Source organism: Aspergillus ruber (assembly GCF_000600275.1).
Source record: "Aspergillus ruber CBS 135680 unplaced genomic scaffold scaffold00004, whole genome shotgun sequence".
Classification (NCBI taxonomy): domain Eukaryota; kingdom Fungi; phylum Ascomycota; class Eurotiomycetes; order Eurotiales; family Aspergillaceae; genus Aspergillus; species Aspergillus ruber.
Window position 1 is genome coordinate 681,597 of NW_024467300.1, and position 24,370 is coordinate 705,966.

The window sequence follows — 24,370 nt, forward strand, 5'->3', positions numbered from 1 at the left end:
CCCGCTATTTCTCCCAATCTTCCCCTCCTCTCCGTTCATAGGTAAGTGAATAACACTCTTCCGATTTCTAGTGTGGATTTGCCTTTGGTTCAAGTCTTGGTGATCTTCTTTGCTTTCTCCTCCCTTCCACCACCCTTTTTTCATTTTTTTGTCATGTCTTGTCGTTTGCCCCTCCTCCCCCTCGTTCGAGTCTCGTGCGACACGCAGCGAAGAGCCATGGAACTAATTTTGCGCTTTCATACAGTTTGTTTGTCACCTTGACGCCGCTTTTACAAACAAAGGGCTACCTACCTTTCTCGAAAAGTTCCAACTTTCTTCACAGAAAAATAAAAAAGGATATTCCTTAATTCCAACTCGACGCCATGGACGCCTCCGACATTCACGACACTACCCCCGTCGTCGACGAGCCCATGACCGATATCAACAACATGGTCGACTCGAGTGACATCGAGATCACCCCCAAGACCGAAGAAGAGTACGCTCAGGCCATGTTGACTCTTCGTGCCATTGTCTCTTCTAAGGAAGCGGGTATCATCATCGGCAAGGCCGGTAAAAATGTGGCTGACCTACGCGACGAAACCGGTGTCAAAGCTGGCGTCAGCAAGGTGGTCCCCGGTGTGCATGACCGTGTCTTGACCGTCACCGGTCCCTTGCAGGGCACCGCCAGAGCTTATGCGATTGTTGCCAAGAGCTTGGTGGAGGGTGCTCCGCAGATGGGTATGGGTGGCATCGTTTCTAACAACGGAACTCACCGTAAGTAATGTTCTCCCTCATTCTAATGAAAGTTTGCTAATGACTCCCCAGCGGTCCGTCTCCTCATTTCCCACAACCAGATGGGCACCATCATCGGACGCCAGGGCTTGAAGATCAAGCACATCCAGGATGCTTCCGGTGTGCGCATGGTTGCTCAGAAGGAAATGCTCCCTCAATCGACTGAACGCGTCGTCGAAGTCCAAGGAACCCCGGATGGTATCGAGAAAGCAATCTGGGAGATCGGAAAGTGCCTCATCGATGACTGGCAGCGCGGTACCGGCACTGTGCTCTACAACCCTGCGGTTCGCTCATCCGTCGGTCCCGGCCCCTTGGCCCCGGCTCCTGCTCCCACCAACAACAACAACGGATACAGCAGCCGCCCCTACAACCGGACAGGCAACGGAGCGGATTTCAGTGATAACTCCGGTGGCTACGGTCGACGATCCAACTCCGACGTCAGCCGTGGATACCCTCTCGTCACCGAGGACGGCGAAGAGATTCAGACCCAGAACATCAGCATCCCGGCTGACATGGTGGGCTGCATCATTGGCCGTGGCGGCACTAAGATTACGGAGATCCGCAGAAGCTCTGGAGCTCGCATCTCGATTGCGAAGGCCCCTCACGACGAGACCGGCGAGCGCATGTTCACCATCATGGGAAGCGCCCAGGCCAACGAGAAAGCTCTGTATCTCCTCTACGAGAACCTCGAGGCTGAGAAGACTCGCCGTAGCCAACTGCCTCAGGACCAAGAGTAAATTCGTTCAATTTCCGCCGCTACCTTTTCTAGTGACGGTTGATCTCGTCCGTTTTATGTTTCCATGATCAGTGTCCGGTCATGCGAATCCCATTTAATCCTGGGGTTTATGGTCATAATTACTTTTCTATCTAACGTCTTTTCCTATCCTCTTTTCATGTTTGTCTTTGTTATGTGGCTTCTTGATATGGGAAGCAAGGGTCTATTGCGATGGACCGTACATGCTTGTTAGATACCAAAACCTGATGGTCATTACCTTTCTTCGTTTAATGAACCCGATTTGCAGGGGTCACCTACATCATGTCTTCCTTTTAACCCCTCTGTCTCACCTTTGATTGTCGGACCTAAATGCTTCATTCCTCCCTTTTCCTTTTACCTGCTTACTTATAACCTTGCTACCACGTCTCTTTAAAACAACCCTAAACAATTCAAAAAAAGAAACAAAATGATGTTATTTTGTCTCTGGATCCTCTTACCCGTTTCTTTACATATTTCGAGGTTTAATGAATGAATCTACCATCCTGGCTGGTTGCTTCTACTATTTACCTTTCTCACGTTAACCTCGAATCTGCATGAGAAATAGTTATCTCCGTCATAAATAGATTCGTATTGCTTTACGTCAACAGGGATCTACTAGATATATCCACGACGGAGGTATGGTCCATGTAAGATCGCGTTCCTGCATCCGAGATATCTCACATCTAAGTAGTACGCATCATACATTCGTCATTTATAGCATTTCAGGGAGAATATATATATAAACCACCTTACATGTCAACAATATCTATTCCCGAGTATCTGTTGTGACGGTTAGCGGGGCACCAGAAACGAGCCCTACCGCCTGCCGTCGATGTGAATACCGTTGCCCTTCTCCAGTATGGCGCTATCTACTCCCCTCCCTTCGCCCCCTTCAGCTACGGAGTGGCCGACGGGTCATCTGAAAGATTGAGACATTGAGACCTTGTTACTATCGCTTCGTTGGAAATTGAGCTAACCATGCCATCCTTGATGCTCTGCTGCTGGTTACTATTGCAGCTATGGGCTCCTTCACGCGTCGTCCGCCAGCTGATCAGCGACTTTTGAGTTGCTTCCAAGCATGCCATCCTAAAATCGGATCTATGGGTGGATGTGTTGTCTTGCGGAATGTTGAGTCACGAAATGGCGGCGAGAGCCACCACAAGAATGGCTGTCAAGCCTGCAGGCTGCGGAAGAAATCCCGCTGGGACCATCGGACCATCCCCATTCGCCTTATTAAGCTTATCTGACCAATTACGAATCATGTCGTGGCATCTAACTGTGGTTGCGCAAAGCTCCCAGTCCAAGACCGTTGGCCGCTCCGCAAATAACGGCCGACAATGCAGCAATACCGCATCGGCAATAAGCCCGTGGTATCATTATAAGAGCCACGGATACGTACAAACAGGGACCTTGTTGAGCCGTAGTAATTGACTTAGCGCCAGCTACCCAAAATTCAGTCTCCACGAATGTATCTGACTTCGACATGATGACTGTTTCCGGACTTCAGACGTTGCACAAGAAGCCCTATCCGGACATCTCGCCTACTTGCCCAGAGCTCAGCCAGGGGGGCCGCACGATCCTCATCACTGGCTGAAACAGCGGCATCGGCTACTCTATTGCCTATGCCTTTGTGGCTGCTAGAGCAAAGCGCATCATCGTTGTGTTTTCACGTGCTGATTCAATCCAGACTGCAGCAGCTCGGCTGGCCAAAGTGGCCGAGCAGAAAGATTCGCCGACTGTGGCTGATGGACGTCTCTGACGTTGCGGACTTGGACTCCACCGCTTCACTCTGATTGGGTTTGAAGTTGATGGCATTTTCGTCGACAGTCTGGTTCTAAACACAGCTTCGCTAGGTAAACCCCAGTCTCTACTAGAGCGGACGTGACGATGTCTGAAAAGATTTCATCATAAACGTGCGCGCGTACCTCGACTCTTTGCGAAGAGATTTCACAAACAGGAGAGACAGGGAGTTACAGGATGGAAGGTATATTGCTCGGTGCCAACTTTGAACCAAAGTCTGTATATGCTGACGGTTTAGGCCCTGGCTGGCCTTAGCACCTGCGTGACCTATATGACAAATATGACAAATAGAGTCGGCAAGGCATTCTTATGCCTTTGATGAAGCATAATTCAGTAGCTTATTGCGTCGCTTTTCATTTCATATTTTCTATTATCGATCCCTAAATCGAAAGTCACGAGTCGAAAGCCGTGTATTGGGTTGCTGCCGCCGTTCAAAAGTGTACTCGGTTGCTTTGGGTACCGCAATTCTCACCTCGTCTATGACTCACTAGTTCAAGCTACTATATACCGACTAGGAGTAGATCTACGATTGGATTGCACAAATTGAATGACCATTCAGCAGCTGGGGTTGGAGTAAGGCCCTCGTATGCACGCCAAAGTGAGTCATCAAGTCGGAAGTCGCTCTCGGCCAAAACTCCTCAGCGGTTGCATTTTCCCAGCATTTAAAACGGTAATATCAATACGCTTGATATCGTTCTATGTAATTGGGCTGCACAGTTCTGCGGAAACAATTTTGGAAGCAGTTGAGGTTATGGTGTCTAGCGAGCAGAGCGATTCAGGAAGAATTTTGAGGGGTTTTAAACGGGTTAATCCCGTGACGAAGATGCAAATATATAAATTTAGACTAGGAATTAGCAATTTAGTTCCAAAGCGAATCAATCGCAGGGTGGGTTTGGGAGCGTGGGAGCTACTGTTTTTTTTTTTTTTTTTTTTTTTTTTTTTTTTTTTTTTTTTTTTTTTTCCAGCAAGAGGAAAAGCGAGTCTAGCAGTCATTAATTACCGATGCAGGTTATTCGCCCGTTAATTCGATCACACTTGCGCGGCTGAAAATCGGAACACCATGGGGAAGCTTGTGATCCCAGATATTGGCTATTTTCAGCAGTCGAGTTTGACCATAGTTGGTGGTCATGATGTTAAGGTTCTTAACAACGGCGCCTAGCTCAAGGTGCACAACCAACTCTCAAAATGACCGAATAGCGGACTTGGCCTATTGTATTATCAGGGAGCCGATAAAACTGGGTGAAGTGAGGTGAGCTTTGCGGTTACTCAATTGTAGCGTTCGTCTTCATCTACCTCCTATTGTACACGACAACGACCGTGTTACGCACTTTAAGTTCGGGATACCAACTGAATAATTATACACACATATATATCGTTCTGCTGCACTTTTTGTGTATGGCGCCAAGTTATGATTTAAGTTGAAAAGCCTCACTATCCTTGCAGCTCAGAGCGAATGTCTTTAGAGCCCAATTCAGCCACGTATGTACCCCCATTCAACTCAGAAGGCGGATCTCTTGACTGTCCGGTGATTGGCTGGTTCATGCTCATCTGCCGCTGTGGACTGGACAGTAATCGTCGCCGCGCGCCCATGCAATAAATCAAGAGCGCCGTTGATATCAATAGAGGTACACCTAGCCCAGCGCCTAGACCAGCGCCAAGTGCAACTGCTGAGTGGCTAGACGACTGGCTCGCGGGTTCTGTGCAAGCCGGGCAACTTGTCTGCGTCGAGTTTGTTGAATTTGTCAGGTTCGTCGTCCGTGTGGCTACATCGCTGCATGTCGAGACACCGTTCTGGCCTGACGTTACGGTGCCACCGGAAACCCATTCCCACGAACCTACAGCATCGACTCCGCACGCGGTTTCTGCATCGCCTCTGCTACTACATGTCATATTCTTCCAATCGCCATTGCCGGGACATTGAAAGAGATTAGCATATGACTTTGGGATTTCTGTGTCCGGCCAAAATTCAGTCAGCGAGAACAATGCGGGTTTACAATGGATGCAAGCAATTTGAGAGAAAGCGAACCGGTGTAGCATGCACGCGGGCAGTCTGCGATAGGCCACGATTTATCTGAGCAGCTGCCGCGATAAATGACGCCTAGGTCAGCTCCAAAACATAGCCCGTTCGAAAGACACGCCTGGTTTTTACCACAGCACGACTTGCTGCCAGGACATGTTTCCATGCTAGTTGCGGCTGAGCCGTCCGGGTAGTAACAGGTTGCATGGCACGGTGCTGCCGAGAAGAGGAGTGCTAGGAGGGCGACTGTCACGATTCGCGATCGAGCATAACGAGATCTTGAGGGGGTTTGTGAATGCATTAGGTTGCAGAACTGACGTGTATGGCGTGATGAATTGAAAGAAAGAGGAGAGAAGTGACGATTCGGTTTATTAGTTGTTATCTAAGCGCCCGGTTCTCTGCAAGATTTGGGGATGGAAATTGGGAGCAGCACTCGGTCCACAGAGTCCACGCTCGGCAGAATACGAGGCGATATAATTTCATCGGTGGGATCGTCCAATACGTGATCGACATGGGCAGAGCCGAACTAAACTGCACATTTTGAGACAGGCTCTAGGTTCTAATGCATTCAACGCCCGTCAAATATCATATCCCTCCTGTGGTTCCACTTGGGAAGGAAAAGTCCAATCATGACAAACAGCCCGGCGAGTCGGCCCCAAAGGGTTGCATGGACCTCAAGTGGGATCCACAAAAGGCTGTATTTTATAATATCCAATAGTTTAACGACTTAAGTATGTGTATATGTGTGGTGAAATGTTGACTTCAGTATATGGATGAAGCCGTTTGATATGTCGGCCGCTCCAATTGACCAATCAGAGCTTCATTCCCCATCTACCCGAAACGTACGACTTACTGCTGCCCGAAAATGTAAATGTATAGGCGTGATGAAAAATGAGCATCGGAGGACTACGGCTATGCAGCCAGCGTCTTTCGACTATGGCCTGCACATACATATGTTATGCACTCCGCACTCATTTTGACTCTTTGACCTTCTTTCGCAAAAATTTTCTTGAGTAGTTGATGGCCGACAGATTGTTTATAAATTAGCCTCATGACAGATAGTTTTCTCAATCAGAATTCTTCCTCTATTCACTCCGAATAGTGACGCCAACATCATTCCGAGCTAACAGTAGTTTACACGAAAGCATACTTACAGTAGATATATATCTGAGAGAAAGCCCAAATAGGATAGCATGGCTAGAAGCAATAACCAGAAACTCAAAAGTCGCTGATCAGCTGGCAGACGACGCTTGAAGGGGCCCATAATTGCACTAGTAAGCAGCAGCGTCGGGGACGAAGTGGATAGGTCAGTTTTCAATAAAGCAACAGTAACAAGGTCTCAATGTCTCAATCATCTAAATGACCCGTCGGCCACCCTGAGGGGAGTGGAAGCGCCATACTGAAAAAGTGCAAATCGTCGGGTAACGCAGCATCTTGGTAAGAGGGCAGCGCACCGGACGAGACAGACAGGCGAAGGGAAGAGAGAATGTGTGGTCCTTTGAGGGAGAGATGTCGGGCTTTTATAGACGTAGCGTATATGTTGAGGCGGCATGTGAGCGGCCCCAAATTTTGGTGTGATCTGGATGGTTGATTGGTTGGGGGCATATCGGCTAAGGCTAACTATAACTACCGGGTAGAAAGCGAGGGCGGTTAGGCACGTGACCCGCTGGGTACCTGATATCGAGATGGATCAATAGTCGGTCCGATTACCTCGGCCGACAGATCCCTCGTATACGGACACACACACTCGTTTAGATAGCCAAGCACTCATTCTACCATCTATGGTATCTATAGATATCAATGTCACCCTCCGTGTAATCTAAATTTACTCTTCCTATATAGCCTCGTGCAGTCCGGATAACCGACTCCCCAACTTCCCCGACTCGGAGTTAAACCGCCTCATCGGTTTATCTGTTTCAGCACTGATGAAAGTCGAGGTGGATCAATAGTTTGTCCGATTACCGAGGCCGGCAGATCCCTCATATACGGACACACACACTCGTTTAGATAGCCAAGCACTCATTCTACCATCTACAGTGTCTATAGATATCATTGTCACCCTCCGTATAATCTAAGTTTCTTCTTCATATATAGCCTCGTGCAGTCCGGATAATCGACTCCCCGACTTCCCCGACTCGGAGTTAACCGCCTTATTGGTTTATCCGTTTCAAGCACTAACAGCCAACGTGACCAGGCCGTCACACCAAACACTTATTCTTCATCAAAGTTGTCCTGAACTTGATGCTGTAATGCCCTCAACAGCTGTTGTTGTATGTTCTTCAATTCTTTCTGTCATTGGTGAATATGAATCCGCAAGCTCAGTCGCTGAGACTTTGTAATGGGCACGAGCATTGTGCAGATTGTGGCAGGCACCTTCCAGGTCTGACTATGAACCGGGTTGCGCCTCTCCCTTCCATAGCCGTCTTTCGACCCCACGAGGATCAATCCATTTACGTACCCTCGCCCTGCTTGCTAGCCAATTGTGAAGTTGCTTTACCCTTTTCATCTCAGCATGTTCGACATACGAGGCTTGGAGCTGCAACACCCAGATGCAATTGGTGCAGGGCACTGGATCTCGACCTCCAGGACTCACTAGTAGATAAAGGTAGACATGTTAGCAGTCTTGAATGAGAGGATGAGGGAAATTTACCTCATTGCTTCTGCTGACGAGAAAGGTGGAATGGTAGACTTGATAGACTAAGAGCGTGTATAAGGACAATTAAGCCTGTGGAGGTTGCAAAATCTCAACTTAATTCTCCCACAACCTGCACTCTCCCCTTTAGCTTCCATGCCTCTCCTCTGCACTCTTTCCAATCACCTATCTGCCATAATATATCCAAAATATTCCCATTTCCTAAAATATGCCCCCTACCTTTCACCTGACCAACTTCAAGCTGTGGGCCTGCCCTTACAGAAAGCCATTCTCACCATACAGATCACCCAATACATGCACCCCAAGAACCCAAAAATCCCCTCACCCTAAGCCTTATTATGCTTCCCTTCCAAACACTTTGCCACTTCCCAAACATCACCTCCCTGCACGGCCACCAGCCGAAGCTTGTATGCATATCAGTGCAAAGGCTCACCATGTACACCATAAAGTTTTCAATCCCAACCACTAGAAATATCTTTACCAGAATGAAATATATATCCAAGGTATTCTAAGCACAATACACCATCTCCCCATGATGCAGCGCCTCACATCTCAGACGAGTATAAAGCGCATAATGCATGTATGCGGTGGTCATAGTCAAAGGATGCTGGCTGCATAGCCGTAGTCCCCGGTCCTATCATGATAGTCGTATCCGTTCATGCATATGCTCGGGTAAGTCGTACGTCGTGGATAGGCAGGATAGTCAGGCCCTGATTGATCAGTCCGAGCATTATAAATCATTCAGCATAGTTATAACTAGTTATTGAAGTCAACAAAATGACTGAAATCAGGGCTTGCGATAAACAAAATGAAATCTTCATGAAAAAGTACATGCATGGCGCGCAGATTGTATCCACAGTGATGACAACTCAACCTCAGCTGAGCCAGCATGTGGATCGCGTCTACAATGACAGCCAATCCAGTTTCTACTGTCTGGCATTTCCAAAAGACAAAGACCGAGCACATCTGTATTGATACTTTGCCCTCCTCATTTTCTCTATCCTAAGTTTTAAGCATGCAAAGCCAACTCAGGCCTTGCTTCCATCTCCTATGTACGGGCGGGAAGGTATTGATTCAATTAGACCCACAATATTTATGACTCTTACGTGTACTCAGCTCTTGGGGTTGAATGCGCCATACGAAAAAAAAAATAGAGAGGGGGTCTCCGCGGCAAGGAGCAAGAGAATAGCATGTGTGCAGACTTGAAGAAGTTTTATGATGAGTTTGTGGCCCAAGCCAATTTTAAATGAAATGTTTCTTGTTCACTAACATGTACGTGTCAGAGCCGATAAGCTAGCAGATGACGGGTTCATTAAAAAGAGTAGGTGGTTCTATTTGCGTGGAAATTGAATCCATATCTCATTTCGACTCTAGGACTGGGCACGGCTATCTCCCACCAGTCAGTTCCGAGTGAAGCTGAAAACCGTCCAAATGTAGTAGCTGTATGTATTTAAGTGCCTGAAACAAATATGCAGTGCATGAAAAGCTGACATGCTTTCTAGACGGAAAAGTTCCTGGAAGAAGATCTGGGCAAATTCGGTGCGAATGTAGAACCATTCCGCATGGGAAAGCAACAGAAAAATAAACCAACAGACCCAGACCTCGATCTGCCCCCAATTCTTGTTGCGTGGTACCCCTCCAAGGAAGAGCATTCGTAATGACAAGAAAACCCTTCTCATCTACGGCCACTATGATGTCCAGCCAGAGTTGACCGGTTGGTCGCTCGAACACCCGGCCTTTAAGCTGACCAAAGGCCAAGGCCTTAGTGGGGAGCAGCTATATGGACTGGGCTCTACTGATGATAAGGGACCGATTTTGGGATGGCTCAATGTTATTGAGGCCCACAAGAAGGCCGGAGTTGAAATTCCTGTCAATCTCATCTTTTGCTTTGAAGGCATGGAAGAAAGCTCGTCTGAGGGGATTCACTAAATTTCTTGACGAACATGGAAATGATATCTTCAAAAGTGTGGCTGAAGGTGTTATTGCCGACAATTTCTGGATTACCACCAAACATCCATGTCTGACCTATGGACTTCGAGGTATCAACTACTTCAGAGTCACCATCACGGGTTCCCCCAAGCAGCTCCATAGCGGCATCTACGGGGGTGCTATTGTCGAGACCATGACGGACCTTTTCAGTCTTTTTCCGAAATTGGTTGATAACAAGGGCAAAATCCTGATACCCGGAATCAATGACCAGGTAGAAGAGCTCACCGAGAAAGAGCAGGAACTGTACAAGAAAATTCGTTTCGCGTTGAAAGATTTCACCAACGCAATTGGCGATACAAGAGTGCCACTCTACGAGAACCCAACTGATATCATTATGCACCGATGGAGATATCCGTCGCTCTCGATCCACGGGATCAATGGCGCGGATCCAAGCGACGACTCAGGCACAACAATCCTGAACAAGGTGACAGGCGCGTTCTCCATTAGAACCGTGCCAAGAATGGATAGTGACACTGTCAACAAGAAGGTGACAGACTATCGCCAAGAGGAATTCAAAAAACTGGGAAGCAAATGTGAAATAAGCATAGAACTATCACCTGAAACCACTTCATACTGGTGGACGGAAACCGAGGACCCCAATTTCGAAGCTGCTGCCAAAGCCACCAAGGCGGTTTACAAAACTAACCCAGACTACACTCGTGAGGGTGGAAGGTGAGTTCTCTACTGAAAGATCAATTGAGACTACAATTTACTGGCGTCATAGTAACGGTGTTGCGTTGTATCTCCAAACAATTCTAGGGGAAAAGAGACTTCTGTTGCTCTCCGTGGGTGCATCGGATGACGGACCTCATGGGCCCAACGAGAAAATCGACAGAAGAAACTACATCGAGGGAACCAAGTTGTTTGGTGCCTACCGGCACTACTTCGCTGATAAAACTTGAACAGTGTCTTCTGTCTGGGTCTTGGGCTTGTAGCCTGAACACCTTCCATGGGTGGTTTGCGCCAGATGGTGATAGGAGATGACGAATGGAAACCCATTGATTTTTGGATACATGATACCATGACTTTCTATGACTTCTCTGTTAGGACTATATTTGATTCAAGGATCTCGCTCTCGCGTAGAAACCATTGTTATTTCAAGGCACTGCAATTTGTCTTGTAGAGATACAATGTAGAGATGGTGACAACGAAGACAATCTCCGTTGAGCGTTCCATTCTTCATCCTCAATTGAGCTTCTCGAATACCATCATAGAAAGCCGTAAAACTCTCTCTCAGATCGACATGGACATGTCAGCATACCCTTCGTTTCGCACTGCAAATATTGTCCAATTCGACAACCGGCATCGGAAATCGGAGAGTCAATGAGATTCAGTTCATTCAGCGCAAGTCACCATGGTGAACATTCTCCATCAAAATTATCGCGGTGCATTGGATCAACAGTTCAGCTTCTCCAACTGCAAGTCCTACCTTTCGAATTGTCATTCTACTCGAAGGTCTGCTAGCAGGGTCCCTCAGACACCGGACGATCAACAAAGTCAGCGTCACGTCAGTTCTTCACAGATTCATTCATCTATCAGCGGAGAGCATGCAGATCAATCGCTACGCCGAGGATGTCGCTGGTCTGGACACTGAAGCTGCAATTACCAAGACAGCTTTGCATACAGTGGTGAGGCGGAGATATGCAAGCCTTCAGCTCCATGGGAGAATTGACGAGAAACTTGGGAATATCTGTTCCAATACGGCTGCATATTGACAGTTCCTATGTTTCTCCTCATTCTCTTCTCAATCCCATTCGTTGTTCTACCGTACTAGAGTAATTGGGCATGCTGAAGCTGAAGCAGTGAGTGTGAATTCAGGTGAGTGACATTGGCCAAAAAGAGAAATTGGAAAGCGAGGAAACCTCATCCTTTGGATCATCGTTGGTCAACCTTCGCCTCTCTTTCCTGATCTTCGCGTTCATTTCATTGTCTAGAACCAGCCGGTTATTGTTTACTGTTAGTACCATGGAACAGGCTGTCGATAATTCTCGAGGGTCAAGATGCTCCACACTACAGCTGTTCGAACTGTTACACAAAATGCACATCAATACATACACGCCCGCCAACGGTTCCTCACTATTTCCTACCCCTCATGCTGTGGAAGATGTACAAAAGTACAAGAAAATCCCTGCAAACGACCCTAATGTCTATCTTTGCCTTAGTCGATTGTGAATTGTGAGGTGGCATCGGCGGGCTGAAAGCACTGCAGCCTCCCGCCCAGCTGCATATGGGGGTGTGTCGTCGCGAGATGCACGCCGCATTAGCATCGCAACCAGCCAGCCACAATGACAGTGTTGGACTTACCCCATTGCATCTATCACCGTCCATGCAGGAAAGGAAAATGGCTCACTCTGTGGTCGTCATCAGCATCTGTATCATGGCCCAACGGCTATTACAGCCATGATATGCTAGTTGTTCGTGCAAGTTCATATGACCACTTCATCGATGGAGACAATGATCTAGACGCCAATCACTCAACAGATGATGATGCTACCTTGATTCTCACCATTCATGGGCAGCCTGCGCAAGACGCTCGGAGGATGAGACCGTCGTCTGGAAGAGATGATCCCATAATTGTGACGTGACCACAGACCTAGAGACGCTTTTGATAGTCAGTATTTTTCTATAAAAGCCTACTCTCTTCCGGGCTTGTTCTGCAATCCAGACTTGAACATTACAGTCCATCATCCAAGTTCTTTCCCCATAACATTTATACTTCTCTTTGTCCAAGAAATCTTTCCATGAATTTGCCCCTCATGACTGCATCCGAAGGCGTCGACTCCAAGAAACCCATTACCTACAAGCCCAAGCATGCCATCATTCAAGACCTGATTGATTTTATCAATCGGCGGACCCCGATTATAAATAATGAAAAAACGAAGAATGAAGAGCTTCCAATCAAGGCCGATAGATTAGTTTTATTCAACTTGGCCATTGCAACCGCAATTGCTCAGGGCGAAAAGGAAATGGCGGACGAGTCCATCACAGATCTGGATAGCTATCTCAAATTTGCCGACAACCTAATTGAGTGGACTCCTACAGTCAGCTCCAAGGGAGATGAAGTCCTGAGAAAGATCCTTGTATTCTACTGGCCGTTCAACCAGCAGGATCTCAGCGACCTTCAGACTCCAATAGCGCCCGCCTTCACCGATACCGATTTGAGATGGCTTTCCTATTGGCTTGTTGCGTATGCGCGACGATTGGGGGAGTACATGTCCACGCCTGAATCAGTTGGAAATATTTGGAGTTTCTACACCAGTCACAAATATGGCCAAGGCCCTGGCGATGCAGACAAAGGCACCAAGTACGACAAGGGAGATCGCTACGAGCAGTGGAAAACTCCCAAAGGAGGTTGGAAGTCATTCAATCAATGGTTCGCACGAGAATGGGCCAATATCGACTACTCCCGCCCACTTGATGGAGAGGGTGATGACAAAGTCATTGTCCAGGGCGCTGATTCGGTATTTAACGGCCACTGGGACATTAAAAATGGGATTGTTCAAATTGATCCGGCTGATTCCAAATCCGCCGAGGTGTCTATCAAAATCAAGGGTATCGAATGGCCCATCAAAGACTTGGTCCGAACCATCGATGGGGATACAACGTATGACAACGGGAGCTTCACGCACGCTTTCCTTGGGCCGACCGATTACCACCGTCAGCACGCCCCTGTGGAGGGAAAAGTGGTCCTAGCGAAGAACATTCAAGAACAAGTTTACCTTCAAGTCGCCCAATCCATAACCAAGGATGGCAAAACTACCATCTACCCCGAGCGGGATATTGTTATCAGTCCCCAGGAACTACAACGACGATCCGACAACACTAGGAATCTTGAGAAGAAAACCAATTCCGAGAGCCAAGAGAATCTTCTCTCGCTCTACAGGTCGAACAATAACCTCGAAAAAAATCAGTCTGAGCAGCCTAGTTCCAACGGTCCAAAACCTGACGTTGGTATTACTGCACCCGACCATGCTGGTTATCAATGGTGTCAAACTCGTGGCCTTGTTGTGATTGACACTAGCTATGATAGCCAGGGCAATAAGAAATCCGTGGACCATGGCTTGGTTGCGGTTTTGCCCATTGGAATGGCCCAGGTCTCTTCGGTCGTCCTCACTGTGGAAGAGGGACAATTCTTGGAGAAGGGACAAAACATTTCGTACTTCCAATTCGGCGGCTCTGATATCGTGACTGTCTTCCAGAAGCGACCTACCTACCGGGGTGATCTCAAAGCTGGCACTACCAAGTTGCACATCAGAGAAAAGGTGGCCGAGTGGAAGTAATAAGCGACATGCAAAGATGATGCGTCCTTTTGACAATGACCACTACATGCATGTTTTATGCGCTTTGTACTCCTTTTGTCTCTTTGGACTTCTTTTGCAGGGACCCTCCCTTTTGCATTTACTTAACGGCCGCCAGATTGTTCATAAAAGGGACTTTAGGACAGATAGTTTTCTCAATCAGTTCTTCGTCTATTCGATTTGAACAGTGCCTATGACATCGTCCCAACCATAGTAGTTGACATTCACCTGTCACGGGCTCGGAAATAGTAGATACTGCCGAAATGATATCCCTACCCAAACTATTTCTAGCTATCAGCGAGAATGTCGAATCTAGGGAAAGAAAAGAAAAGGAAACCTATCTAAAGAATGAAGGGGTTTTGTGACTACTGCACGACAGGATTTTACCCATGTCGGTGTTGTCCGTCATTATTAGTCTTATATATAGCGTCGAGCCGTATGGGCGATATCAAGTTTTATACACGACGTCAAAATATCGAGCCGTCAGACTGAAAGAAAGGTCTATAGATAGTATAGTGAGCGTTATGGAAGGTTTTGCGTAGTATTCACGGCACTCAATCACTGATGCCCAGTTCCTGGACCTCGGCAGAGGTAAGACTTCATGTTGTGGTCACGTTACATGCGCATTATATACAGACACAAGTATGACAAGGAGATGTATAAGTCCGCTATGCGGCTTTGTGCCCTAACACCTATTCAATTTGAGACCACCACATCAATCCTCAGTGCACAGACTAAAGATATTTAACAGGCTTAACATTTCAAACCATGAGATTTAAAATGATTTCGTCCCGCCAGAAACCAATGTGATGCCCAAGAAATCTTTGTGGGTAAAGAAGCATCACTCAAGAGACTGCTTAGACCTCGCCGAGACCTTCCACCCAACCCTCATCCAACCTTCTATCCTTGCCGAGCCTTGTGTGGGTGACCCTCATCGACCCTCATTATCATAAAATTCCATAAAATCTCACAAAATTTCCACGCTTTACCTGATTTGTATGCATAAAACTAAGGTCCATCCTAATATAGTACTGTTTGTCTTGTTCTATCACCCACGGGTGAGGGCGAGGTCTAGAAATACCAGACCCCCCCGGTAAAATGGTATATATCTATTTTCAGAACTCTTTATTACGAAACTTGTTATTTAAATAGTCCAGCACTGGCAGGCCCAGCGTTCTTTCTTTTCTTCCTCATGTCAGCATTTCGTGTGGCGATCTCAAGCAATATGAATCTATTGGTAGGCTATTTGGCGAAATACTAACAATATGAGGAGAAAAAAGAAAGAACGCTGGGTCTGCCAGCACTGAACTATTTAATGTGTGAGGGGATCTTGTCCTAAAACGGAACAAAGGAATCAAGCATATCATATACCGAGCAAGTGCTCATACTTTGTGATAGAAATGTCTCTTCATCATTGGAAGAAATACTTCCCTTCCCAGGCCTTCCTTTTGAAAAGATATTAATAAGTAGAGTTGAGAATGAAATGCTTGATTAATACTCAGTAACAAAACCGAAAAAATGAAATGCGCCCAGATGTATGTCCCATATTTAGTTTACCATCTCCAGTTGCTACATAACTTGGTCGATAGGCAGGTGGTAGCCATAAAACCTTCTTACCCTGTAGAGCAACCCAGTCCTTGTCAAGGATAGACACCTCAATTCTAACCTGGGCGTGAACAGCAGTGTGCGTGTCATTCAATGATTGTATATTGAATTTTCCAAGTTTGTTTCCAGATAGGGTCCATCGTCAGCGAAGCTCAGTTCAAACATAGTTTCTTGTGCCTCAAGGGTCTGCTGCAGGGCACCGATCGCCGGGTTCCAGAGCTTGATGTTGCGAACATTGGAGCCAGATGCCAGCCATCGCCCACCCTGTGAGAATGCCACTGAGTTGACCCCGCTATCATGGCCCTCAAGTGTCTTTAATTCTGCATTCCAAAATTCTTTAACTTTTGGTAGTTTACATATCCATTTAGGCATCTTTGTACCGAAGGTCTCTCTGACAATTTATTTCGATGGAGCAAATATCAGCCCTGAACAGTATAGTTGAAGGGGAGCACTGTCAGCTATGTGTCGATATTTCATCATGAATCGTCTCGTATCATGGAGGAATCCTGATAATTCAGAGCTTGCATTATTCCGTATCTGTTAGTATTTATACTCTAAACACCGAGAATTCTTATTGGGAACTTACTTATATGAGTGACTGCAACCTCTCAATTCCTTGCATAATCTCAGATGCATAACCTAGAATGCTCATCACTTCGGCCCAGTGAAGAAGATGCTCTTGCAGAATTGAAAAAAAATAAATAAATAAAAAATAATCCATCCTAGATATTAGATCCTTACCCTGTGCTGGATGCTGTACCCAATATCGATAAAAGTATTGCAGTTCTGGTGATATGAACCTATTGATAGGATCTCTATCAATCTCTGCTCGCTGCATACCTTCAATTTCTAGTTTGCACATTTTCTTTTTCAGGCAGCGGCGCATGACTGTCAGGCATTGAACTACAATCTTTTGATGCATCTCTTTCTCGACTACCCAAAATGAAGTCTTTTCACGTGTGTTCACATCAAGGAGGAACTCTTGGAATGACAAGTGGAAAAGCCTGACAGGAATAGCCTCATAATCTGGTATTTGGAGGACTGAGTGTAGTCGATCCAATTGGGTGTTGATCAATCCTTTGGGGATACCAAGGAGCTTTGAGAGAGAAATAATTGAAAGCGGATATTCAAAATAATGATTGTACCAACCACATCTCGAAATTCTTTAACCAGTTCTCTTTTTCTTTTCTCCCCGTAATTGGCAGAGATTCTATTTAAGACTGGAAGATATGTTCCATCAAGCTTAGATTCTTCACTTTGATACGCCAAGATCTTAGCAAGGCTTTTCACAGGGTCCAGGTCATAGTCCTCAAACACACGGCACACAGTGGCCGCAAAGATGAACAATGGAACAGACATTTTAACAAGTGTCTGGACATCAGCATCTCCTATCCAGTTTTCAGATAGTGATCTTTGCTCCTTGGTTTTTTCGAGGTTGTGCTTCAGGAACAAGGATATGTCGTTCTCAATCACTGGACTTGGTATCCATTCCATTCAACCAAAAGATGCATTGGCCTTGTGGGGAGCATCCCCACTCCTCAATCTGCCAAGAAGCTCTTTCCTAGTACCAGGTAGGCATTCATCTTCATGATGGTCGTTTTAGGAGTCAAATGAAGCTCCCTCAGCATTCTGTAGGTTATGGAGATCAAGTTTTTGGTGGAGGTCTCGGATTGAAATAAAGATTTTCTCAATTCCAGCAAGTATATTTTCTGCTTGCTTGCTTTGCTTGAGGTGCTGATCCCTATCGATCCAGTGGTGCAGTTTCCGTTCGTCGTTTTCAATATAAGATTGTAATTGTATAATTGGGTGTTCAGTTGCTTCAGAAACACACTCTAGCATTTTCAACCCTGCTCCAGCTTTCTGCAATGCATGTACTTGTGCTGTGTACTTCAGTATACCAACATAGGCTTGAATAATAGCCTTTTTCAATTCGCTTTTGGTTTCAAATTGACCTTCATAATATTGTTCCTTTTCAATGAGGGCACAGCGAGCAAGGACATCAGTGAGAGATCCAGAAGATTTGAATAGAGAATTTCGTATTTTGATATGGTTTTGAGTCATCTGTTTATTTATTCGTTTGATAAGCTTGCTTGCCTGATCCTTTAACAACCTCGTGAACATACCGTCAATCCAAGTGATACAATTCCCCAAGCACTTGATGCATGGCCGGTAGCATCAAACACTCACTTTGCTGAGGACATCTTTGAAAGATAGCGTAGCATTAAGTATTCTCTGTTCGATATCCCGAAGCTTTACATCTTCCTTGCCCGCCCCTTGACTTATGTTCCATCCCCCCTTGCAATAGTCCTCATATTGCATCTCAGTCAATCGGACAACCTCACCTATCAATTGCAGTGCTTTGACATGATGGTCATGGCCATCAACACAAATTGACTCAGTAGTGGCTTGGGTTGGTGACAGATTTTGTCGGTCTTCATTACTCGGTTTTCCACTCTCGTAGGCAACCTGCCACAAGTCTTTTGATCCAAAATATTCGTTTTGCTGATTATGTTCAAGTGATTTGTCTGGCGGGTAGGTGGGTTTTAATGTCTTCACAACAGCAGATGAGCTTTCCTTGCATTTCTTTAAGTCAGGTGAAGGTTGGGAGTTCACTGGCATAGGCTGCTTGTCGCTGCCTTTGATTTTGCGTCGTATTTTCTTAAGATACTGTCTCATGGTTGGCAACCTGGGTACCTATAATCAACATATATCTTCAAGGCTTGAGATTGATGTTAGAGATTAATCTTGGATGCAAATGTGTGAAGTCAAATACTGCCGACCTGCACAGCATCAGTGGAGTGAATGAGCTGAGACAGCTGAGCTGGCGCGGCTCAACAGTGGTGTAAATGATCATCGTTCATGCATAATTTTTATAGAGATTGCCAGCTGGGTGACAACCCTGCGGATGTTGGAGGCTGTGATCAGTGATAAATTATCCAAAGTTCAGATGCTTCCCTGCACAGGGCACTCAATATCTAATTTAATGAGAATATGGGCGTTGCATGGATCTAGCAATAACGCCTCTTAGGGTTTGAATCGGCTGTCTGTATTTTAGAACTGCCCATTTAGTTCAGTTGGCTGGAAACCCCCCCCCCCCCCCCCTGATGTTTAGGCAAGTAGTCCCTTTCCTTGTTTGGACCGAACAGACCGGTTTTCATGGGCTCAGTATAGTAGATACTAACGGGCTGAGTTCCTATTCAAACTATTGCAACCATCGACGAGAAATCTCAACCCTAGGGAGAGTAGAGAGGAGGAAATCTATCTACAGGGGAAAGGGGATTTAATCATGGGTTCTGTGATCGCGCTAAGTGCTTTCTTTGTTTGCATGGTGGTGTTTGCAGATATCAGCCACTGAGGCGACCTTGAGGAGCAGAGCTGTCACATTCATGCCGATTGATTCTATGCTATTAGTATTTTCCGCATGGTCTTGCTTGCTCCTGGGAATTTTCAAACTCCTAGGATTCCTGGCCTGGACTGGATACTAAGACAGCTGATCCTGCTCTTGAGAGCTAGGAGCACGCTCCCAAGACATAGAGTAATCTCTAGAGTGAATTGAATCTTCATGGGAGCTTAGTTCACCCCACTATCTCTGGGCAGAAGTTGGCATGGTAAGGAGCATTGCTTTCTTGACAGTGTCAAGAAAATGATAGTCAAAAAGCGATACGAGGGAAAATTGAGACAGGTGAAACTCTAGCACGGTGTGTTTTATTGAGGCTACCTTACTTAGACTACACACCCGTCTGCTCAGCTTCTACTCGGTAATCAGCTCAGGCTGCTCAAGGCTTGCTCTACGCAGTGAACAAAAAGCGGCGAAAGATGAGCTCTAAATGGAAAGGGAAAGCCTTCGACCTGTCTAGATTATCAAGTACATATGTACAATAACAGTACTCCGCGTGGACTCCATATGTAATACTCCGTGCTCCGTGTGCATGTATTTAAAGTGAAGTATGCATTCATGCATTGCATTGCATTGCCTCTTGACTTGACCAAATTAATTCAGGTGGCATGACATTCGTCGTTCGTTAAATGAAAAATAACAGATAGGTATATGGATGACGGACAAGCAACCCAGAATGTATGTAAAGAAAAAGAAAACGCCGGCTGAAATATCCAAAAGTCGCTGCGTTAGATATAAACAAAGAAGGCGTAGTGTAACACTCGACGGACGGCCGAGAAAAATAAAACAAGAAGCGGGGCATAAGACGTAAGAGAGTGAGAATGCTCAGCCATTATTATACTCATTCACCACGCTATCAACATTCACCATCGGCCGTGGGCGGATCCCAAACCGTCTCGTCCCCAGACTATTAGCCCTCGAGCGGCTCTGGTTCTGCTGGATGGGCGTGTAACTAGCCGCAATTTTGGACGAGGGTGCGACGATCCTTGTTTGTGAGGGCGTTGGTGCTTGTGTTTGCGCCGGTGTTGGTTGTTGGGGTGTTTCGGGGATATCAGCTTCGATTGGTGTCGTTGAGGAGAAGCTGGAGAGGCCGTAGCGACGGGATCCGGATTGGATGTTTGAGCGGGATGTCGCGGGGGTGTGGGAGATGAAGCTTCTGCGGAGGGGGATGGCGGATTGAGAGAGGCTGGGGGTGCGGGGAACCGATTGTGGCTCTTGTTGCTGCGCGGTGGGTGTTGGGAGTTGTTGGTGGGTTGGTGGTGGTTGTTGGGGGGTTTGTGGTTCGCGGGGTGAGTTGGGGATGGATTGGGATGGGGTGAAGCTTTGTGAGAGGCGTTGTCGTGCTGCTAGGCGGCTTGGTTGTGTTGCTGGTGTCGCGATGGTCATGGCTCGGGAGAGAGTGCGGTTGTGGGAACTTTCCTTCTCTGTGTTCTCTTCTTCTGGTTGTGCTCTCCGTGTCCGGAATGATGTCGATAGTCGAGTGAGCCGGCTTTTAGGGGTAGAGGTGGTTGTTTGCTGAGGTTCTGGTTGCGATTGTGGCTGCGGCTGCGGCTGCGCCGGTGGTGCCGGTGGTGCTGCTGGTGTTTGTGGAGGTTGTTGCTGTGGAACCGGCTTCTCAGGAAGTGGAGGTGGGTCGTCTTGGTGGTAGTTAGGACTGTTTCCATTTACCATACTCGTGCGACGAGATTCCAATCGACTAACAACACGAGCACTGCTCCGTCGCCGGATGATACCTTCTGGTTCGAATGTCTCTCTCCGCTGGAATGGAAGTGTAGGAGTCGATGGCTCAGGGTTGGCGTGACCATTCTGTTGGGGTACCCGAACGGTTTCTTCCAGGGCCGTTGGTTCTTGTTGCTTGATGTAATCATCTGATAATGCGAGACAGAGTTCTGTCAGTCCCCGACATACACTGTCCGCCTTCCGTCGAGATTGTCTGTCGGATGGATTATACCCGTTGATCACGGAAACGTTGCTTGACGGAACGGAACCGGGGCCCAGAATGGTAGATAAGGCTGTCGCATCTGTCGCAGTTGCTTCCAGGGTTCTGTATACATCATTGCTAAGCACAGTTTTGGATTTGGCCAGCGCTGATTGCAAAAGAGGATGGACTGGATTGGCCGGCGCGGTATCAGGTTCGGCTGAGGGGCCACTTTCCTTGCGACGATGGTTAGGCGACGAGGATAGGGTTGTTGCCGTGGTTGCTGCTGTTCGAGGTCGTTCGCCTCCCGAATTCGAAACAGAAGATATGGCGGCTTGCGATGATGGCGGTAATTTGCCGGTCAACTCGAGTTTGCGGATGCGCGACTTGAGATCCTCCAGCTCATCCCAGACTGTGGATGGCGCATTGGTAGAGAGAGTAGACTCCGTTCCATCTTGGCGGTTCTTTTCTGGGTATTCAACGCGGACACGATCGGTGGTCTCCGACGAACTGGGTAGACGACTGCTGCGGATAGTCGATAGTGCGGGGTTGGGGTAAATACGAGGAGGGTCCTGCCATGAGGCTCGCCTATCTGTACCGGAGGAGGTACGCGGGGAGGCATCTGGACTGGTTCGACTCAATCTGCTTCGTGGCAAACCGATGGAGGATCGAGAGCTGGAACCAACAGCGGCATAGCGCGTGCGGGAATGGTCTTCGAGGGGGTGAGCGGATGCTGAAGAATGCGGGTACGACACGGAACCGTAGGTGGCATGAAGAGGAGAACGCAAGGGCGCATGCGAATTGCTCGATCGTAATTGTTCGGGAGAAGGGGTGTTGTCATTGCTATGTGCACGGGAGGTTGGAGATCGCAAGGAGCCACTAGAAAGACCAAGTCGGGACTATGAATTGCGATCCTCGTTAGCGATTCAGAGTTTCCTTCCATGAGATTTCGCAACCTACCCGCCTGAATTCTGAACGAGCTAAAGAATTGCGACGGTCTGAATCTGATCTGGCGATATTGAGAAAGATGTCTTCGCGCGAAGTGTTGCTGGTGACGGTCTCGTCGGGGTCTTGCGCCTGTCTATCGACGCCATTGAGGGCGCGACTTTTGTCGGCTGCAAAAGAAGGACGATACGGCACATAGGTCTGCGTAGGTGCGGGCATAGTGTGATTCGCTGGATCTTGGAAAATGACGGCGGATTGTCTTCGTCGCTTGGACGCATTGGGATTCAACGCGTCGTCGCCAGGGGATTCGGCCTCGCGCGGTCGGGGGGAATGAAGACTGTTCTGATTGAGCGTGGACAATGGAGACGGGAAAGACGACTTTCGAGAAAGCTCAGCGACGTGGGGGAGGCTGAAGTTGGGAACGGATCTCCGGTGCGTAGGGACATGGACCGGGGCAGCGGTGCTAGAGGTGCTGATGGTGCGCCGGGAAGCAGGATGATGAGCGGCGGCGGCGGGGGAGTGTTGTTGGGCGCTAGCAGTCAAGGCTCGTTTGCGCAAAGGAATACGATATTCGAAATTGAACTGGCCCTGAGCAAGACGGTTTGGCGACGAAGAGGTGGACGAAGATGAGGAGTGAAGATGACGAAGAGCAGGAGAAAACGAAGAGGTCGAGGCGGGCGGCTCCATCGCAGGGCCGGAGTCACGGGGATCGGCCGCCATAGAAGTTAATCTTCTACAACTGTGGACGAGATATTCGGGTGTTTTAATGAAATGAAGACAATTTCACAGATTCAGGGGAGAGATGAGAAACAGCCGTCGCTTTTTATCGTTGTAGCCCACGCAGCAGGGTGAGCCCATGCGAAACGGCCGGCTGGTCATAGACGGGCTGTTGGGTTGGACTAGGGCCGTGTCTGTGTCGCGGCGCGTGTAGTTGGTTTGTTATGATATGGAAGTAGTAGTAGTAATAGTAGTAGTTGTTGTCAATATGACACCGTTTGCATTCGTGTTTGTGGATGTCTCTAATACTGTCTGGGTCGTAATTGGACATCGGGCATCCGACAGTGCAGATTTGACAGAATTGACAGAAAAGCACAACGCGAATAAGCGAAGCGAATTACCAACAGTGGACTACTACGGGTAAAAATCAAGCAGGAAATCTTCCGGGGTTTCGCGCAGGAAAAAAATAGAAAAAGACGTGGCTGGGAGGGTTAAGCATGGGCCTCGCACAGACTGTGACTTGTCAGACTAGATTAAGGGTTGGAAAGATCGAGTCGAGAGTCTCCGTGTGTGTATACTCAGGACAGAGTAGAGAGATATATATAAACAGAAGATCCATGGTTGTCAGTGGTAGTCCCACGGTTGTGGATATTATAAGCGGGAGGTATATATGTATCAGTGTCTCAAATGACATGACATGGATATGATCATGAACATGATCTGAGGTGATTCAAATACTAGTCAGACGTCTTATAGCCTCTACTATGTATTGCTCGACTGCTACGGAGCACTTGTACTCATATATATAACTCTACATCGTACTCCAGACTCGTGCTCGGTATGCGCACTCAAGTGCGTACGCTGATCTCTGCTGTTGGCTCTTGCCACGAGCTGAGTTGGTCGTTTCACATGCGTAAATCAGTCATGGTTTGATAGAATACCATCGAGCTCACTCGGTACCCTGTACATAGGGTACTTCACTAGGGTGCACTAAGTCACTAAGTCGCTAGGTCTAGGTCACTACCCCTCAACTGAAACACGGCGGCAACAGCGTCGCATTGATTAGCACTCCATAGTTCCAACAGGTTCAATTTCTTACTCGCATCAACTCCATAACTCCATACAAACTCCACCCTCGGTCCAAGCTCCGTAGGGATATTCCTGATGATACTATGATGACTATGATTTCACCGTTATTTCTGCCGCTGTGAAGACTCTGACGCCATTTCACGTGACTCGATTGTTTCAGGCTAAAAAAAAAAAGCGACTCCACTTGGCGTCGGCGCTAAACACACTATGGTTTCAGACCTCAGGAGGACTTACGCTGTATCGTACTGTATGGTATTGCTGCAACGAACCGTGCACTGCTGTCGACACTGATTTGGATTGCATCCAGGTCCCGACTCAATTGAGTTTGTCCTTGCGTAGCAGGAGCATGGACGAGCAGGGGTACTATATAAGAAGGAGCGTCTTTTGTGTACTTGTACAAGCACAGAGTAGAGTGTT

At 47.4% G+C, this 24,370-nt stretch overlaps 9 protein-coding genes across 9 annotated transcripts; 4 read left to right on the forward strand and 5 right to left on the reverse strand.

Annotated features, from left to right (window-relative positions):
• Positions 1-362: 362 nt before the first annotated feature.
• Positions 363-1,508, forward strand: EURHEDRAFT_400237 (KH domain-containing protein; the record flags this gene model as incomplete). The annotated part of the gene is made up of 2 exons (XM_040779997.1): positions 363-753; positions 805-1,508. 2 exons carry the CDS (start codon positions 363-365, stop codon positions 1,506-1,508), a joined length of 1,095 nt encoding a protein of 364 aa, XP_040641771.1.
• A 3,015-nt stretch (positions 1,509-4,523) lies between these two features.
• On the reverse strand, positions 4,524-6,001 carry EURHEDRAFT_269438 (uncharacterized protein). The gene is made up of 3 exons (XM_040778153.1): positions 5,352-6,001; positions 4,619-5,274; positions 4,524-4,560 (listed from the first exon to the last, which is right to left on the reverse strand). The coding sequence occupies exons 1-2, from the start codon at positions 5,641-5,643 to the stop codon at positions 4,757-4,759; spliced, it is 810 nt and encodes a 269-aa protein (XP_040641772.1). The 5' UTR covers positions 5,644-6,001; the 3' UTR covers positions 4,524-4,560; positions 4,619-4,756.
• Positions 6,002-6,305: 304 nt separating this feature from the next.
• EURHEDRAFT_409408 (uncharacterized protein) lies at positions 6,306-6,857 on the reverse strand. Its single transcript, XM_040781069.1, has 2 exons — positions 6,497-6,857; positions 6,306-6,374 (listed from the first exon to the last, which is right to left on the reverse strand). Exons 1-2 carry the CDS (start codon positions 6,604-6,606, stop codon positions 6,314-6,316), a joined length of 171 nt encoding a protein of 56 aa, XP_040641773.1. The 5' UTR covers positions 6,607-6,857; the 3' UTR covers positions 6,306-6,313.
• A 1,231-nt stretch (positions 6,858-8,088) lies between these two features.
• On the forward strand, positions 8,089-8,500 carry EURHEDRAFT_269468 (uncharacterized protein). Its single transcript, XM_040778154.1, has one exon. It carries the CDS (start codon positions 8,204-8,206, stop codon positions 8,462-8,464), a length of 261 nt encoding a protein of 86 aa, XP_040641774.1. The 5' UTR covers positions 8,089-8,203; the 3' UTR covers positions 8,465-8,500.
• A 298-nt stretch (positions 8,501-8,798) lies between these two features.
• Positions 8,799-10,886, forward strand: EURHEDRAFT_528800 (putative glutamate carboxypeptidase; the record flags this gene model as incomplete). Its single annotated transcript, XM_040787079.1, is given in 7 exon segments — positions 8,799-9,217; positions 9,279-9,316; positions 9,370-9,437; positions 9,498-9,625; positions 9,645-9,905; positions 9,961-10,656; positions 10,709-10,886. The coding sequence occupies 7 exon segments, from the start codon at positions 9,186-9,188 to the stop codon at positions 10,884-10,886; spliced, it is 1,401 nt and encodes a 466-aa protein (XP_040641775.1). The 5' UTR covers positions 8,799-9,185.
• A 1,773-nt stretch (positions 10,887-12,659) lies between these two features.
• Positions 12,660-14,487, forward strand: EURHEDRAFT_409412 (phosphatidylserine decarboxylase). Its single transcript, XM_040781070.1, has one exon. The coding sequence runs from the start codon at positions 12,741-12,743 to the stop codon at positions 14,262-14,264; it is 1,524 nt and encodes a 507-aa protein (XP_040641776.1). The 5' UTR covers positions 12,660-12,740; the 3' UTR covers positions 14,265-14,487.
• Positions 14,488-16,473: 1,986 nt separating this feature from the next.
• EURHEDRAFT_513135 (WD domain-containing protein) lies at positions 16,474-17,246 on the reverse strand (the record flags this gene model as incomplete). The annotated part of the gene is made up of 2 exons (XM_040786135.1): positions 16,474-16,983; positions 17,037-17,246. 2 exons carry the CDS (start codon positions 17,244-17,246, stop codon positions 16,474-16,476), a joined length of 720 nt encoding a protein of 239 aa, XP_040641777.1.
• A 240-nt stretch (positions 17,247-17,486) lies between these two features.
• Positions 17,487-18,563, reverse strand: EURHEDRAFT_400240 (uncharacterized protein; the record flags this gene model as incomplete). The annotated part of the gene is made up of 2 exons (XM_040779998.1): positions 17,487-17,948; positions 18,075-18,563. 2 exons carry the CDS (start codon positions 18,561-18,563, stop codon positions 17,487-17,489), a joined length of 951 nt encoding a protein of 316 aa, XP_040641778.1.
• A 1,546-nt stretch (positions 18,564-20,109) lies between these two features.
• On the reverse strand, positions 20,110-22,834 carry EURHEDRAFT_448942 (putative LPXTG-motif cell wall anchor domain protein; the record flags this gene model as incomplete). Its single annotated transcript, XM_040783773.1, has 3 exons — positions 20,110-20,823; positions 20,893-22,101; positions 22,163-22,834. The coding sequence occupies 3 exons, from the start codon at positions 22,832-22,834 to the stop codon at positions 20,110-20,112; spliced, it is 2,595 nt and encodes an 864-aa protein (XP_040641779.1).
• Positions 22,835-24,370: the final 1,536 nt, after the last annotated feature.